The sequence below is a fragment of the Gymnogyps californianus genome, chromosome 13 (genome assembly GCF_018139145.2).
Source record: "Gymnogyps californianus isolate 813 chromosome 13, ASM1813914v2, whole genome shotgun sequence".
In the NCBI taxonomy this organism is placed as follows: Eukaryota; Metazoa; Chordata; class Aves; order Accipitriformes; family Cathartidae; genus Gymnogyps; species Gymnogyps californianus.
The window spans coordinates 14,430,671-14,447,852 of NC_059483.1; the positions used below are offsets into that span (position 1 = coordinate 14,430,671).

The 17,182-nt window shown below is 42.0% G+C and overlaps 2 protein-coding genes across 2 annotated transcripts in view; one reads left to right on the forward strand and one right to left on the reverse strand.

Moving 5' to 3' along the window:
* Nucleotides 1–6,990, reverse strand: part of SLMAP (sarcolemma associated protein) — an 89,743-nt gene extending 82,753 nt beyond the window's left edge. The window contains exons 1-3 of the mRNA XM_050904952.1: nt 6,922–6,990; nt 6,124–6,790; nt 5,368–5,663 (exon numbers count right to left, since the gene is read on the reverse strand). Coding sequence (XP_050760909.1) covers nt 5,368–5,663; nt 6,124–6,172 — 345 coding nt within the window. The 5' untranslated portion in view covers nt 6,173–6,790; nt 6,922–6,990. The remainder of the gene's footprint in view (nt 1–5,367; nt 5,664–6,123; nt 6,791–6,921) is intronic.
* An 8,216-nt stretch (nt 6,991–15,206) lies between these two features.
* The window catches only part of DENND6A (DENN domain containing 6A), a 28,731-nt gene continuing 26,755 nt past the window's right edge, over nt 15,207–17,182 (forward strand). Inside the window, exon 1 of the mRNA XM_050904547.1 lies at nt 15,207–15,392. Coding sequence (XP_050760504.1) covers nt 15,207–15,392 — 186 coding nt within the window. The remainder of the gene's footprint in view (nt 15,393–17,182) is intronic.

The following is a 17,182-nucleotide window of genomic DNA, read 5'->3' on the forward strand; positions in this document are numbered from 1 at the left end:
CTTGGAATAAACATTCAATGTTTGGAAGATAAAGTGTCTCCTCTACAGACACTGCAGACTGTAAGCATACAGTAACATCAAAAGTACTGAAAAATAAAACATTTGTTCAGCTCCCAAAGACAACAATCGTAACAGAAAGCTAAAAACATGTAATAGAGGAAAAATAGATAACAAACATGGTATCTACTGAAAGAAATGCTACTGATACATGAGAAATTAAACATCCCTTACATAGATCAGCACCAAATAGCCCAGAGTATCATACAGGAGTCTCTATAGGAAGCAGCGGAAAAAATCTCCCATTGAAGTCCTGCAATCCCAAGTACCATTTTTCATATCCCACTAAATTTTGTAAGATAGATTTACTAAAACACTTCTGAACAAACAGGATGTCCAGAGAAGATGTCCCATACTTCTTGAATCTTGCCAAATTCTTGATCTCTACAAAACATTCTATGTAATGTTAAGTCAACAACATAATTTCTTTTTACAAATTCTTTCTCTTCTTTCTTTCATGGTCAACATATTTTTATCCCTAGTACAATACAGCAAGAAAAGAGAGCATCTAATCTTTCCACGCCTGTTTATCAATGTATTTCTTGCATTGGTGGTCCAAAATTAGATGCAGTATCCTAGACACGGTCTAACAAGCTGCAAGGGGTTCTTCCTTTTGAAGTGCAGGACTTCACATTTGTCCTTGTTCAGACTCCTGAGGTTCCCGTCTGTCCGTTTGTTCAGCAAGGTCAGGTCCCTCTGGACAGCAGCCCTGCCCCTGAGCGTACCAACTCATTCCCCACCACACCAACACTCCCAGATTTGGTGTCATCTTCAAACCTGACTAGAGTGTACCTCACCATGTCCTTCAGGTCATTGATAAAAATGTTAAACAGGACAGGTCATAATATAGACTCCTGCAGTATTCTGCTTGTTACCAGCATCCAGGTAGAGCACCACCTATTAACCACTATCACTGAGTTTGATCCTCAAACCGGTTTTATTTTACTCATCTAGTTGTTCGTACATCCAGACCGTAGTGCCCTAACTTAGACAGAAGACCGTCGTGGGAGGCAGTCAAAAGCCCTGCTAAAGGCAAGGTAAATAGTGTGCACTGCTCTCCCTTGCCCACAAATCTAGTCATTTTATCATACAAGGCAATCAGACTCATCAGACATGATTTATCCCTGCTAAATCCATACTGACCATTATCAAATCATCTTCTTTATGTGCCCAGAAAAGTGTTCCAAAACTTGTTCCATGATATTCCCAGGGACTCAAACAAAGCTATCCAGTCTGTAATTCCCTGGTTGTAGCTTTGGGGTTATTGTTTTGGGGTGTTGGTTTTTGGTTTGTTTGGGTTTGGGGATTTTTTTGGGGGGGGAGGGGGACAGGACTTGTCTCTTTTCTTTAAAGAGGGTGCTCCCTGCAGGAAGTGTTCTGTAACATTTTTATCTCACATATTTTAAGCCTAGAAGCCATAAAGCACAGCCTTAATAAATTTCATTTGCTATCATGTGGACTATTTGGCTTCCAATTTACTAGTTTGTGTTTCTGTAACCAAGATACTACGAATGTGCTCAATTCATACCCACTTTGAATTATGAAAACAGTAGTATTAGCTACCACGCTAGCACAGAAACTTGTTCCTACACAGTTTTTTTTTTTCAATTGTTAAAAATGACCAGTTATTTGGAGTCCTTTTGGTCTAAGAAAATACTTTATTTCTCACACAGTTTCTTAGCGCCTTTGGTAAACCATGGCAATGGATTCTCTATGAAAGGTACTTATAATAGCCACTCATAGCAATCTAAGGCACTGAATAATTCCAATTTTTGAAAGGCTGGATATCTGTCGGAAACTTCAGGTTTCTACTAAAAGCTTCCACCACATCTGCCAGAAGCATTTCAGCCTGGGAGAAGTCACATACAAATTCTCAAGGGTTTTCAACTTGCTTATTTTTAAAAATGAAAACAAAAAAACAACCAACCAAACAAAAAAAAACAAATCAGTTTAAGACTATTTTAATTAAGCCGTTTTTACAGAGTTTCTGCCCATATGCAGTGATAGAAGCTGAACAAACTTGTTTAGATTTTCTGAACTATAGCCCACTTTTTCTTTTGCTTTGATTCACACTTTTTGGAACACTCCATGCTCAGCACAACATCCACTTCCTACATATCTAGTGACTCACTTTTTCAGGCATCTCTTAAAAAGATTCATTAACTTGTAATTACTCAAAAAAAACGCCAATTCTAAGCATAAGCTTCTAATGTTATTGCTGTATCAAAAATCCACAAGGAGATATTACACTGTTTCTAGAAACACAAGCAAAAGGAGATATTGCATTGGTTGTCTATAAAAGTATTACTAAGCACAGAAAAAGTCTGAGGACAGATATTCCTCCCACCACCTCCTTCCACCTCTATCTTACACATTTCTAAGCTTACATATTATGTTAAAAATATTTTAAAAAGCAAATCCAACTTTAAATATCTACTTTTAATTGCAATTTACTGGTGATCTTGAAGACTCATCCTACTTTTATCCTTAATAATGCTGGTGTTACATAGACATTATCTCCTTTGGGCATGTAACTTTTTCCATGCATAATTAAAGTGCCTTTATACAAAGTAAACATTCACATCTTTCAACTGTAAGTAACATGTCATGTTCAACTTGGTCTACTTATGTGACATACTTCATCTTAAGCCTACCTCTGCCTCAAAAAAAAAAATTGTGTACTAGTTTCCTTGCCACTGCTTACTGATGCTCCCTCTCTTTGGTTTCTACCCTTCTTTACAGATTATGCTGATACAATTGTTTACAGACTATGTAGTAAACAGGATCACTCACATGATTCACTAAAACAAAACAAACAAAACTCCAAACCCTCAAGAAAAAAAAAATTATTAGAGTATAACTGAAAGGCAGCTCAAGAGGCAGCACAGAGACTGGACTGAGTGACTGGGAATGCCAGAAACTGGTATTGCCATCAAAGTCCACAACTTATGAAACTGCAGCCCCAGATCATTCATGAACTATTTTGAATTATTTGAAGGTTTCTCTCTGTTACTAAATAAGCATTTCAAGGTCTTTTATCTTTCATAAAACTCAGAATTGATAAAAGTCCTATATATAAGCTTCTAAGAAATGTTTACAAATACTGTGGCAAAAACAATTTATGTGGGTTTAAATATAGGTCATTGAGAGGATAATGACATATTCCTAAATGAAATGTACTTATTAGAAGTTCTGTAAACAATGATAATAAACATTCCTGCATGCAAATGTTCTGGCATAGTTTTACATTTTTGTTTGTACTTTGAAAACACCACAATTCTTTAACGTAGTTTTTGCAATTCAAGTTTAAGACTGTATTTACCAACATGTTCTACCTGCCTTTTCACAACAGCATTTTGTATCTATTACCTCTAACGATGCATTTTTCCCTCTCCTCCAACTATCTCACAATTTACCATTCAGATATTCAACCAGATAAAAACCCAGACCATATTGCCAAGAAACAAACACAGAATCGAAAATTCTCCACATTGCTACATCAATGCTTTAAACCTTTTACAGTACCACATCATCTAACATGCAAAGTTTACAGTAATATATTCCTATGCATGATCTTAAACCCCCTGTTTAGTTGATCACTATGGCTACCAATCCAGATGCCCACCCAGGGAATCTTCATCAAGACCCTCATCCAATCCTCACATGACAGTATCTCAAGAACTATCACATACCATCCTCTTATTTAGTACTACCAAGTTGCTATTTTAGATCAGCTAGATAAAATGAATAAGCATATAATTTTTTGACCTGTATTAGAAAAGCCAAAGCTAACTGAAATTTAAAAACAAACAAAAACACCCACAGCTGACTGTCTTTTAAGCTCATCTATTAGTTAGCAGACTTGCTCAACACTCAATGCTTTGTCAAATTAACCATCTTTAATATGGCTAGACTATTTATAACCATAAAAGAGCATATGGGGGTCTTAAAATCTTTATAAATCATGAGAAATGTTGATAAAAAGCTATGTGCATAATACTTTTTAATTTAAAAACAGTACAATAAATTGGAACATTTTACTTTGTTGAGTCAAACAAGAAAGGTTAAAAACTAAGCTTAAACTCAAAATATTTCATGCACTTAAGTTTTCTAAAGTGTCCAAGAATGCACATCACATACACAACAGAGCCAAAACAACGTGCTTAATGAAACACTGATACAGATAGCAGTTTGCACAATTACGTGCAGGTAACCTGAAAGCCATGCCATAACCCAGCCTTAAGAAATTAAATGCTTGTCTTGTCCCATCATGCCCAGGTATTGCATAACATAGGATAGTTAACAATGGAAAGCTTAAGAACTTTGAGTGTGTTGTCCTGTTCCTCATGCTGTGTCATACTATTAAAAAATAATGCATTAATTATAGACCATATTATTCTTAAAATCAACAGCTACACTGACTGCATTTCATAGAAGGGCATGCTGCGAAGCTAAAAAACAGAGCTGATTTAGAGCATATGAAGTTCTAGGGCATAACATCAATATATTTGGAAAAAAAAAATACAGTGCTAAGCAACTGAAATCTGCACTTTGTTCATTTCTTGCTGGAAATTTAAAATTAACTTGACAGTCATTAAGTAAAACAACTTTACTTGTCCCAGTTCAATCCCTAGTGGACAAAACATGCACTACAGAATCCCTAAATTTCACTTAACAAGATAGCTAGCCTTTTGAGAGGAACAGTTAAGACAACACAGGATATATTTTAAAACCATTTTCACTATCAATGAGAAAATATCTTGCATGCCATTTGTTACACTCCTGCCAGTAACAAACCCTCTATCAGATCCAAACAACAAAATACTCTTCATAAAATTTCAAAAGGGCAAGTAGGAAGAGGGCCAAACCAACCCAGTATTTTTTTTTAAATCCATTTTTTGACGCTCCTCACAATGAGATTTATTCACATGCTCAGATAAAATAGTAATTTCTCAGCATTTGAAAAAATACTATTACACCATTATATTCATACAAGCCTGTGCTTTCAGATTTGTATTACTCACCTCAAAATCACCTACTTCCAGCAATGAATAATACGCATGCAAATTTTTCAGAACTTATCACCATTTTCAACTGTTAGTTTTACGTACTTTTAATAATATTTAAAGTTTCTGCTTAGTAAGAAATTATCATCTTACCTGAAAGTAATCATTTTAACTATAACACAAACCTCACTCCTTCCACATGTAACCATATTTATTACAGCAAAATCAAAGTGATCTGCAAACTACAGGGACTTGCTAAAACAAGTGTGCAGTTCATTATTTTTAAATAAAGAAAACGTCTTACCTTGCCTGTCTTGTGATCAAACCAGACAAGAGCATGGTTCCTGGACAGCACCTTACAGTCAAAAGTTGCGTTATTCTGAGCTGGCCGGCAGCGAGCCACTGAGCGGCCGATCTTGACAGGCTCGTCCAGGTAGACATGACGCTCCTGAAATGGATGAGAGTTCGGGCGGCAAGTGAAGATGGCCAAGGCTGAAGGCATCGAGGACAGATTGGGGTTGCCACACCGACCAGAGATGAAGAGATCCTCTTCTGACGTAGACTGTCCTCCACAATTTTTGACCCAAACCTCCACAGCAACTTTATATTAAAGCAGGACAAACATTATCGTATGAGAGGCCTAACAACTCATTGTTTCAGTGTGTAAACTAATTCTGGCAATAATCCAGTGAAAAAGCCCCATTATGTCCTTTAATAATATCAGCAGTGGCCCAAAAAAAGTCTAAAATCTACAACTTTCAATCCATCCTCCTCCGGAAGAACAGGAACAAGCATCTGATTCCTTCAAAGAGAAGCAAAGGCTCCTTGAAAGAAGGATAGAATGTCTTAAATCCAAGTAGATGAGTCATACAAGTACTTTTGTTTGTAACCTCAACTGCCTTCTTTCCCCCCCCCTTCCGTAAACAACACTGACCAAAATTCTGACCAATGCAACATGGAAGCAAGGAAAGGTTTAGGGAAGGGGGATGAGGGAGAAGGATTAGTGTCCTCTCTCAAAGCGCACAGATCAGAAGTTGGAAGGTGAATACGAAGCACTCACTCCACAACAGAGATCTAGTCGCTTCACAGGACAATCCGCATTTCACCATCTTCGTATATTAAACCAAAGCAGAATAGGTGGTCCTCGATTTAGGATGGGGTATGAAAGCTATCCTGTTTTCCTCCCCTACACCAGATAAAGCTGAACCGGTCTACAGTTTCAGGCAGCCACTCAGACAAGGAACTTGATAAGGCATGGAGAGGGCTTCAAACTCTCCTTCTCTCGGGGACAAACTAACGCGTGGGAAGGGTCCTTCGGGGACGGCCTACGAGGTGCACCAGGCGGTGCCCGCGATGGCTCTGGCTGGCAGCAGCGGGCAAGCGTCCCTCCGCGGCGGGTCTGCTGGCGGCGGGCCGGCGGGCGGGGGCGCGGGGACCGGCGGAGGAGAGAGGCGAGCAGGGGGCTGCTCCAGGAAGTCTCCGCCACAAGCCCCCGGCGCGGGGAGCGGCGAGCCGGGAGAGGCGGCGTCCTCCGCTCCGCTCAGCCCCTCCGCAGGTGCCTGCGCATGAGGAGGGCCCGCTCCTCAGCCCCCCGCGCTCTCCGCCCGCCGAGCGCGGCTCCGCTGGCCCGGCGGCGGCGGGAGAGGCCTGGCGGCCGGGCCCGGACGCCTCCCGCTCGGTAGCTCTGCCTCTCAGGCAGCCGCCGGCCGCGAAAACTTTCCTCCGACCTGCAGAGCCGAAAACAAACCGGGTCAGACGCGTCCCTCGCCCGGCGCGGCCCCACGCCTCCCCCCCGGCCTAGCGCTACCCGGCCCCGAGGAAGGCACGGGGCTCACCAGGGCTCCGTTCCCTCCCTTACCTTCAGCGCAGCGGCCGCCATAGTGACTGGAAACCTACCCGGTGTAGCAGCCGCGGCGCTGCCGGGGAGGGGCGGGGGTCGGGGGGGAGGGCAGGCGGTGGCGGAGGGAGGAGCCGTCCGCAGCGGGGCCTGACCAAAGGGAAGGCGCGGCGGCCGCCGCCAGCCTCCGCGCGGGCGGCTGCGCAGGCGCGGGGAGGGGGTCTGCGCCGGCGCGCTGCGCCCAGTGAAGCTGCGGCAGCGGCCGAGGCCCCGCCCCGTTGCCGCTGCCGCCCTCTTCCGGGTGTGCGGCGCGGGGGAAGTGGGGCAGCGCGGGGGGGGGAGGGGGGGAAGGTGTGTGCTTGTGAGGGGAGGTGGGCGGCGGGCCGGGCTGTGAGGGGTGCGGGTGGTTGTGCGGGGGGCCGAGCGGCTTCCTGTGAAGCGGGAAAAGGGGGAGAGGGGCTGCTGCGGAAGGGCACAGCTAGGACGTGTTAGCAGGTGGGAGCGGGGGCAGGTCTCTGAGGTGAGTGAGCCCCCGGGGCCGGGTGCCATCTCTTTCCCTTCCCCTGTTCTCCTCAGCTCTGCCCTGCGGGGGGAGGGAGGGAAGGAGCGAGCGGGGCTCGTCTGTCGTTAAGTAGAGGAGCCCTGGGGAGAAACTGGGGGTCACACGTTATCAGCAGAGCTCTCGTGACAGAGTGCAGGAGTCTCCCCGACATCCTCGTACTTTCCCCGGCCTCCTCTTGTCGTTTTATGATCCCAGGTTGAAAATTTTGAAAGCCGCAGTGACGTGTCTTGGGGAGGGAGAAATGGTGGCCGTGTTTTGCCGGCTCTAGTTACAGGTTGGCAGCTGGAGCTGGGGGGAACCCTTGAAGTGGAAACTGCAGGCACAAGGCAGAGTGACAAGGAAGGGTCAGGGCAGGACAGAGGTGGGGTCACTGGTGCAGTGCTTTCGCTCAGTAGGTCTTGGAGCATCATCCAAGGTCATATTTATCCCCATTTTCTAGAAGCCAAGGAAAGGTGGTTACTTTTTCAAGGTCATATGGTAGGCTAGTGCCGAACAGGTCTCTCCAGTCCGAATTCATTTTTAAGTCCGTCATTCCCTATAAAGCAAACAAGTGGAGATTGTTTGCTATAAGATAGATGTTGGAGTCATGCCAGCACTATAATTACCCTGTGACAAGGTGTTAGGATTAGGGATATGGGAGCGTTCCCTGATGCCAGGAAGGCCAGGCAGCCGTGGAGGAGGGAAGTGGAGATGGGCCAGGCAGTTTAGCCAGCAATATATGAGGGAAATAAGCAACAATTGAGGTAAGGCAGTGCAGTGTATGAGAGAAAGCGTGATTGCTGTGTTATAGCACAGTAAAATCTCAGGGCTGTCTTCATTTTTTTTCCCTTTATTTTTGACTGCACTGTGATTTTGAGGGGGGGGGTGATTCATTACAGCCTAGTTTTCTTCTGTTCTCTTCCAATGATCCAATGAGAAAAAGACAGCAAAACCAGGCTGTAACATCTGTGTTTGAAGCAAAGAAATGAAATCCAAGATGAGAGACAAGGCTGATTTTTTGAAGACAAAAAAAGGCTAATAGTTGGAAGCTTTAGGACTGTATGTCTGTAGTTTTCAACTCTCCTGACAGGAGAAAAACAAAAAAGTATTTGCCATACCACTTAATGGCTTTCATCAGCTTGTTTATGAGATTATACTATTGCGATAAATATATTCCTAATTTACTCATTTTTTAAATAAATAGAAATTTAGTATGGCTATTGCTTATAGCACACGAGGTGCCATAAGTAATCAAAAGGGGGAAGGAAGGGAGTATAAAAAGAGGACGGGGAAAATGAGGAATAAATTTAAGTCCATTAGGAGTTAGATTTGAGGGAAAGAGTTGCAAAAGTAGAAATAATTGAGAACATTTTGGTATTGCAAAGGTGTAAAAAGGGGGAACAAAGGGTACTACAGGTGTTGGAATGAAAATAATGTTTATAAGAGCATTTTTTTATATTTTTGTATGCATGTTTAATGGAGAAATGACTCTGAAAGTAAAAGATGAAGAGGAACCATTACCATCTATAGGGCCTAAGAGAATCGAGTAAAAAAGATAAACTGAGCAGTGGATATCTTTTTCTGATGTTCTCTTTAAATATTTATAATTTTTAGATACTGTTACTGAGATTCAAACAAATTTCATGCTGCATTGTCTGTACAGTATCTTTCTCGGGTCTTTCTGTGACCAGTAGAACAAACTAATACTGTATCTGTGTCCTTTAAACTGTAAGCCACTACTATATTATGGTATCCTCAACCCTTCTCCATCCCCTGGAGAAATCCCATTTTGACAGTCCCACTGCGGAAGCAATGGTACATGCCGGCTGCCTTTCTAATACTTTTTGGCGCTGCCAAGTAGCTCGTGTAACAACAGAGTTCTACTTACTTTTCAGCAAGGGCATTAATTTGAGCCTTCCTTTTCTGCATGAGTGCCAGCTTTCAGAGAAGTTGGATGGGTTTAAGTTCTCTCTCAGACTTTTTTACTCCTGTTTCAAATTGCCTAATGAGTTCAAAAGTTATCAGGGGCAGACTCATAGACTAAGTTAACAATATAGAAAGTGGTTGCACTCTGAAATGAGGATGCAATTATTGTATGGGTATTTTATGAGGTATTTGATGCCTACCAGAAAGTGTCCATCTTAGAACTGTGGAAGGCAACAGGTGGATGAAAAGAGTTTAGTGTAAAATGCTCAGCTGCTGTACTGTGCTCAGCAGGAGTAAGGAGGACATGTAAGCTCATACTTCATTTCTGTGAACCAGTTTGCTGCACAACCAAAAGAAGCAGTGAGCTTTGGCAGCCATGTTAGGTAAGGGCAGCAAGATGCCACTTAGGTGGCCATCCTTTTTCCGGGCAGGAAGTCCATAAAATTTTTATGAGAGCCATCATAGCTGAGGGCAGAGACAGTGTGATCTGTAGCCATCTTGGATAAGGGAAATGGAAGGGAGCTGACTGTCACATTTGTCCCCTAAAGAGCTGGTGTCTGTTTCAGGATGATGAAATGCAGCAGAGGTAGAGTTCATGTGCATACCTGCCAAACATCTGGATTTTGGCTTGAGTGTGTCAAAGTGCAGGAGAGATTCTTTGGTCTTAATGACTTGATGAAAAATAAGATCTTTCGCTGAAGGAAGCCTGTTGTGAATTCTAACTCAACTGTAACTGACTAGAGAAGAAAAACACTGAGCATCATTATAGGCAACTCAGTGCCAGATTTCTGAGTATTGTGCAATGGTGATCTAAATGGCTACCAAAATACTAATATACATCAGATTGTCAGTGGAGAGGTGTTGTGAACCAGTTGCTTAGTGGGAGATCCTGACTCAAGAGAGATTGTTACATTTGGAATGAATGAGGGATGCTGTATAGCAAAAGTTTAGTTTCTAATATAAAAACTAAGATGCAAACTGATAATGAAAACAGAATAAACAGGTAAGGAGAAAGTTGGAGATGCACAGTTTTCTACTGAGTTCTCATCCCTGAAATGGACTCATCAGCAGTTTACTAAATCAATTTCACATTGATTTTCAATAATACAACAAATTCTATGTGTAATTGCACTCTTTTAAGCCATACCAAATTTTAAAATATGACAGTCTATAACAGCAATTACTGCTACATAGAGCAATGTGGAAATGTGTAGCAAAGTTTGGACTGTTATTTACATCCTAATGTATCTTTTGCAAAACAAATTTGCCTCAGAAGTAGCTTCTGAGACATTCAGAATCGAGCTGAACTGTCAAAAAGTAAGGAACTGTTTCAGAGCAATAGGTTCATTTTCCTGGAGCTACGGAAGTGTCAATTTGAATGTTTACAAAAATGTACTTCACAGCAATCACTTCATGTCCACTAGAGGACTGGGGAGAGGACTAGCTGCATGGCATGTCAGACTAACTAGCTCAGACCAATATTTGCTGATCTATAGTTGCTTTTGAGATGCAGTGACTGAAAATGTAATCACTTTTTTCTTAAGTAGGAAAAGTGGTCTCACAAAGTAAGTTCAACAAGGAGTGGCAAGATTACTGTGACATTGTGGTGATTCTGCAATTTGTTGAAATATTTCTGGTTGCAATTCTTGATAAAATTCACAATATTCTGTGCGTGCACGATAGTGCGTATCACTGGACAGTACAGGAGTAAATGGTGTAGTTGCAGTGTATGTCAAGACAGCAACAATCCCATTTGAATTTTTGGATACCTGTTTGTTTTAGGAGCTGCTGAATACATACACATTCTACAAATGTGTTCTCTAGCAGTATGTTTCTGTCCGTGCTGGTGGATCATGAGAAGTAAATGAAGCAAGATCATGTCCTCAGGATGATGATCATGACAGGAAAACAACAACAGGTATTTGCTAATAGGTTATTTGCTGGTTTCATGATCGCATTGAAAAAGAGCCAAATTATCCTAGATTAATAAAGATCACAGATAACACGAAGCCTGTAATACATCTAAGAGCTAATTTCCACTTCAGTTTTAACTATGAACTTTGCTACATAGTGTTCGAACAACTGTACGTAAACCACTTTGTAGAAGATTCTGCACAGATACAGACATGGGTATGTATGTGTCTGACCACTGAGTTCCTCTGCTTCCAGTGGCAGTGATCACACAAAATCCTTTTATAAGTTCACCAAGCTCCTCCTTAAAACTTATTAGGACTTTACTCCCCACAACTCTTGTTGGAAAACTTCATTCAAAACCTTATTTCTCCAATTTCTCTCTTTCTATATAAAGAACAATTGCATTATCTTTCAGCATTGGTTTTGAACAAATAAGCAACTCAGCTGGTTTAATCCTCTCTTGTCAGGTAGATTCTCCATTTATCTCGTTTTCATTCAGACCCTTCCCTGCTCCTATTTCTAGTTTGCATTAAGCTTATTAAAAGATACTCGTACCCAGTATACAAATGAGTATCTTACTAACATAACAGACAATTATATTAATGTAATATACATAGTAAGCATATATTGAGTATACTATTTAATTTACATTATATATTAAGTATATGTATATGTTATAAATAATACATTTTATATATAATTTTATAAATATATATCCTATATATACAATATACATTGTATAGTATGTTGATAATATATGTATATGGTGTATATATAAATAAGTAGAACGTAACATACATACTATTAATACAGTATTATGCTAATATATAACTAATTTTACATACAATATTTCTTCATTTCTAATGAAATTATGTAAGTTGGTATGTTTGGCATTTTCACTGCTTTGTCATTTTAGTAGCACACAGTCATCATGTAACCAGCTTTTAGTTGCTTTTCTATTAATATGAGGTTGACTTTTTGAAATGTTTGATGTTTTCTGTGGCTGTTTGAAAAATAAGGAAAAGTGTTTTAAAAATCAGTATGACATTTCTGGGTTTTGTTTGTGTGTTTGTTTTAAATAAATGTATTTATTAGACCAGATCTAATTTTCAAATACAAATAAAGTATCGCTTTAAACTAAAATCTCAAGATGGGGAGTGGAGGGGGGAAGGTGAGATGAGCAGAAAATGTTTATCCAGTTCTTTGGTGTTACTCAGTGGATATGAACAGTCTGCACAGTCACTCCCTACTGAAGCTGATGGAAATTCGCCAGCCAGCAGCCAACACAACATTTGCTGCTACCTGATAGAAGGCATCCTGCTGAGAGAGACAGGATAGAATGGTAGAGATAGCAGCTGTAGGAGAAAGATAGACGGTGGAAGAAAGCAAGATAGGCTTAAATGCTGAACAGTTTCGGCTCTTCAGAATCCAGCTGTCCCACGTAGGCCTATACTCATTTTTATTCCAGCAACTGACATCACAGGGGATGCTATTTCTAGAAGATACTCTTGTCCAAACCCCGCTGAATATTTATATGAACAGATTGCTGTCTTTCTGCAACATAAGACAGAGTTCATAGAGCTTTGTGAGGGCCAATTCCACATGCAGAGCCCTACTGTTTTCTGAGACTGTATTGCAATTTTTACCAAAGCATTCTCAGTTAATAGATTCCCAGCTTTGAAGTCTGTATTTTGTCCTGCACTGATACGCTTCTTGAAGGAGAAAGCAGTCAGTCTCAGTTGTTCTAAACATGCAGAAATATTTTTATTCTTTTTCTTAAACAACTGACATCCTTTCTCAACCGAGAAAGATGATCACGTTTTACCAAAAACAAAATGTATTTGAAATGGCTAGGTGAAAATCTTCCTGAACTTATGTTTCCTTGGTAATTAGGAGTATCTCCAGTAGGTGAGAATCCTCTCTTTTTCAGTGACTTCCTTCTCAGAGATCATGTCTCTATTCCCTAAACTTTTTCCTGCCAAAAGATTATTTCTGTTAAGCATCAGGTGGAATTAAGTTATTGGTTATTGTTTGTTTAACAAAATGAGCGGAGAATATCAGTCTGAGTACTCTATTCTTATTTTACTTGTATATATTTATACTTTTTATTCACATGAAAACTTACAAATAGAGGCCAGCAAAAACTAGAAGGGAATGCGTGATAATAATAGCTAAAATTTTGTTCTGCCCATGATAGCAAGAATGTAAACAGGGGAAAGTATAAAAATATAAACAAGGGAAGGCTTGTAAGAAGCCGTGAGATGATGCCTTTTCTTAAACCAAGTGATAAAAGCTTTTGGCCAGGCCCTGTTTCAGCTCTTAAATGGAAACAGCAAATGAAATACCACTGCAGAATCATTGCTCTGAGTTTAACCTGATGAAGCTAAGGCTTAGTCATGTCTTATTTTGGGTAGTAATCTTTTACAGAACTCAGGAGTTAACTATTGGAAAAGTTTGTGTGTCTTGCATGGCATCACGGTAAAATACCTGAAGCAACTAGAGACAGCAAGAGCCTTCCTGTACAGCCACCCCCGTTGCATGCTACGTAACTCCGTATCTTAGTTTATATCTAAAATTCACTTCTCCGCTAATGGTTTATGATAACTGAAGGCTGCTACGTCTTAAATTATTACATTGATAATTTTGTGTATTGTAATTTTGTCTGAATTATGTGTTTGTTCCTCCTTTGGCTAGAAAATTATTATAATGATCAAAGCATATTTTAATTTTTAGCAGTTTGGTTTTGATAGATAAACAAATGTTAATGGGTCTTAAGGAAACAGTGCAAATAGTCATAAATGTTCTATTAAGTATGTATAGATGTGGTACCTTGGTTTTAATATTTGCAGCTTCTATTGGGGAAAAAAAACAGCATGTGGTAATTCAGGCAAGCAGCCTGTCTGTATCTGCTATGCTTGAAGCTGTTCCAGTAGCAGTCAACCAGAAGTCTGGTGTGAATAACTAAATAATACGAGTTACAGGTCAGGCAGGGGTGTGTGTGATTTTTTTTGTTTAATAAAGTAGCTATTTAGCACTTTCAGTTCCACAAAATGTTTCCTACTGAAATATAAATGGGACATGGACTGTGCTAAAAGAATATTTGAAAGCTCTTACATTATTAAATAAAGAGCTTGGCTTTTGGCTAAGGCACTAAAATAGGTTTTAAGAGAATTGGATGCTTTCACTTTTATTATTTCAATTTCCTGTGCAGGGTAAAGTTGTCCAAGCATCAGCCTGTGGGATATTTCCATCTGAGTCCTGAACGATGCTCAGCGTTGTGTAGGACATGCTGTAGACATGCCTATTAATTACTTAGCGATAACCTTGTTCCCATCCAGATGCTGTTCACTGACATGCCAAACAGGAAGAGAAAACTGTGATTATTTGCCTACGGTATGTTGCCTGCAGAAGTTCCCCCACACTAGCACCCTGCTGAAGCACTAGCGAAGATGGGTAACCCGCTCTCTAGGGCAAGGTTGCTCTGTCTCAAGGCCCCCTGATAAAGGAGAGTGAGGTCCTTCCTCAAAGCAAGCTGCACAAGCCACTCCGTTGCTTGTTCGGAGCTCAGAAACCACGCGAGTTCGGGCTGTTCTTGAGCAGGGGGCGCAGTGCGCGGGCGAGGCAGGAGGGACGAGAGGCGGTTTGTCCGCGGGTGGGCACTCCGAGGGCGGCGGCTCCGCCCGGCCCGTCCCTTCCCTTGCGGGGCTCCGCGCTCACCTCTCCCCCGCAGTAATGGTTTGGACTCTCCGGCTCTGGTCGCCCCCTCTCTGGTGCCCGCTTGGACTCTCCCACTTCAGGCGGCTCCAGTCCCCGAGGGAGCGCGGAGGAGGCGGTGCGCCGCCGGTCACGTGGCTCCCCGCGGCGGGGTCGAGGCCGGAGCCGGCGCGGCGGCGGCCGGGCGGCGCGGGGCCGGGCCGGCAGCGCCATGTCGCTGCGGGAGCGGAGCCCGGGCGGCGCCGTCGAGGCCGGGGAGGACGTGGCGGCGGCGGTGGCGGCGGCGCTAGATGGTCCGGAGCGGTGCCTGTCGATGCTGCCCTGGGACCGTTTCTCGGCCTGGCTGCACTGCGTGTGTGTGGTGGGCTTCGACCTGGAGCTGGGCCAGGCCGTGGAGGTACGTGAGGCGGCGGGAGCGCGGTGGCCGCCTGGCTTCGGCGGTGTGCGGGGCGCCGCGCACGTCTCGGTGAGCTTGTGGGCACCGTTCTCTCTGGGGGCGGGCGGCTCTGCGGCAGGGCCCCGCCGGAATCGGGCACTTCCTCTGGTGCCGGTGTTGCACGGCAGCAGGGGAAGCTCGGCGGTGCTTTGAGAGAAATGTGATTGTGCAAAATCCCACAAGGCGACTGAGGGGAGGGGGCGTGCTTCGGCGAGGTCTGACACGGCGTGCGGAGGGAGCGGGAGGGAGCGTTTTGTGGGGAAGCCTTTGCCAGCGACAGCTGTCAGGGAGCGTGAGGTGAGTTTAATTATTTTTAAGCAAGTGTTTTCATTATGCTGGTTGTCACGTCAGTGTGCCATTGTGAATGGTTTTCATCTCGTGCCAAGATTTGGATTAAATACATCATCAGCTTTCTTTATATACGAATAGCACTAATTTCCGTGACATCTAGATGTTAAAGATTTTAGAAGAGTGTAATAATAATGTGAATGCAAGTAGTCTTCATAATTAACAGTTTTCTCCAGATCGCTGAGGTATGCAAATAAAGTCCCTAAATGTTTGAAGCATTTTCCTTGCACCATTAAATGAATGTCAAACTGTGACGATGCGTTAGTGATGCTGCCACAAACTGCAGGTTTTTTTAACTCCCTGCTGCTCTTTGCTGTTTTGTGCAACAGGCAAACATCTATGAAATTGCATATGGAACTGCATTAGGGAACTGATTGGGCTGAAAAATAAACTGGCAAGAAGAAGTATCATTTGGATCAGTTTCACATCCTGTTTCACCATATTCACAGTATGACTGTACAGCAAACAGTTGGTGTACAGGGAAGAATGTCTTGTCTTTTTCTTTCTTTTTTTTTTGTTTTTGTTAAAGTGGTGCTAGCATAAATGTGTGCCAGACTGGCCTAAAATTCAACCAAGCTAGCTATTACAATATGTAAAATACATAATTGATATGCATTGTTGGCTGCAGGAGAAATGCAAATAAAACACCAGCATACTGGGCTAATTATCTAAGTTATATTTGCTTGATGTTATAAAGCTTTGTTAGCAACAAAGACAAGCTTTTCTTTAGAACCTGTGACTTAAGCAGATAGTGTGCTCGGTGGCTGAGGGACGCACAGAGTAGCGTCTGTCCCGTCTGCAAATTCTGTTAACAGTCCCATTAATTTTAGTTGAATGGACGCATAAAATGAAACTTAAAATGTCTGCATAACTATGTCCTGAGTTTTTTCAGTTATGTTGCTGCAGGAAGAATAATTAGCTTTTAGTTTCAATTGGAATTCTGAGAAGATACACTGGCTAGTGAGGAAGAGGAATATGAATTCAAGTCGGGTTTGTACTCCAGTCATCTGACTAGATGCAGATCACTTCAGCATCATTCAGCTGCTGAAAGAGTTACATTTGAGTGTATTGGTTAGCATAAGATAGCATAGGAAAATATTAAGAGATTAAAAAAAGATGATGATAGGTTTACTAAATGCAGTATGCAGGTGTTCCACTTGTATGTCTACTTTTAGCTTTAGTTATACTAATAGTATGTTTTATGGCTGGGCATCGTTGGATAGAAGACTGAGGGGAAAAAGAAATGGAGACTTTACGGCCAGGGGACAGAAAGCCTGCTTAGTCAGAGACCAGACAGTGGATATATTTGTTGTTTTCTATAGAGTAGGATAGTGTTATATTATCAGGAGATACATTTACTTACATTTTGTCGAACAAGATTAAATTAGATAACTGGATGTTAG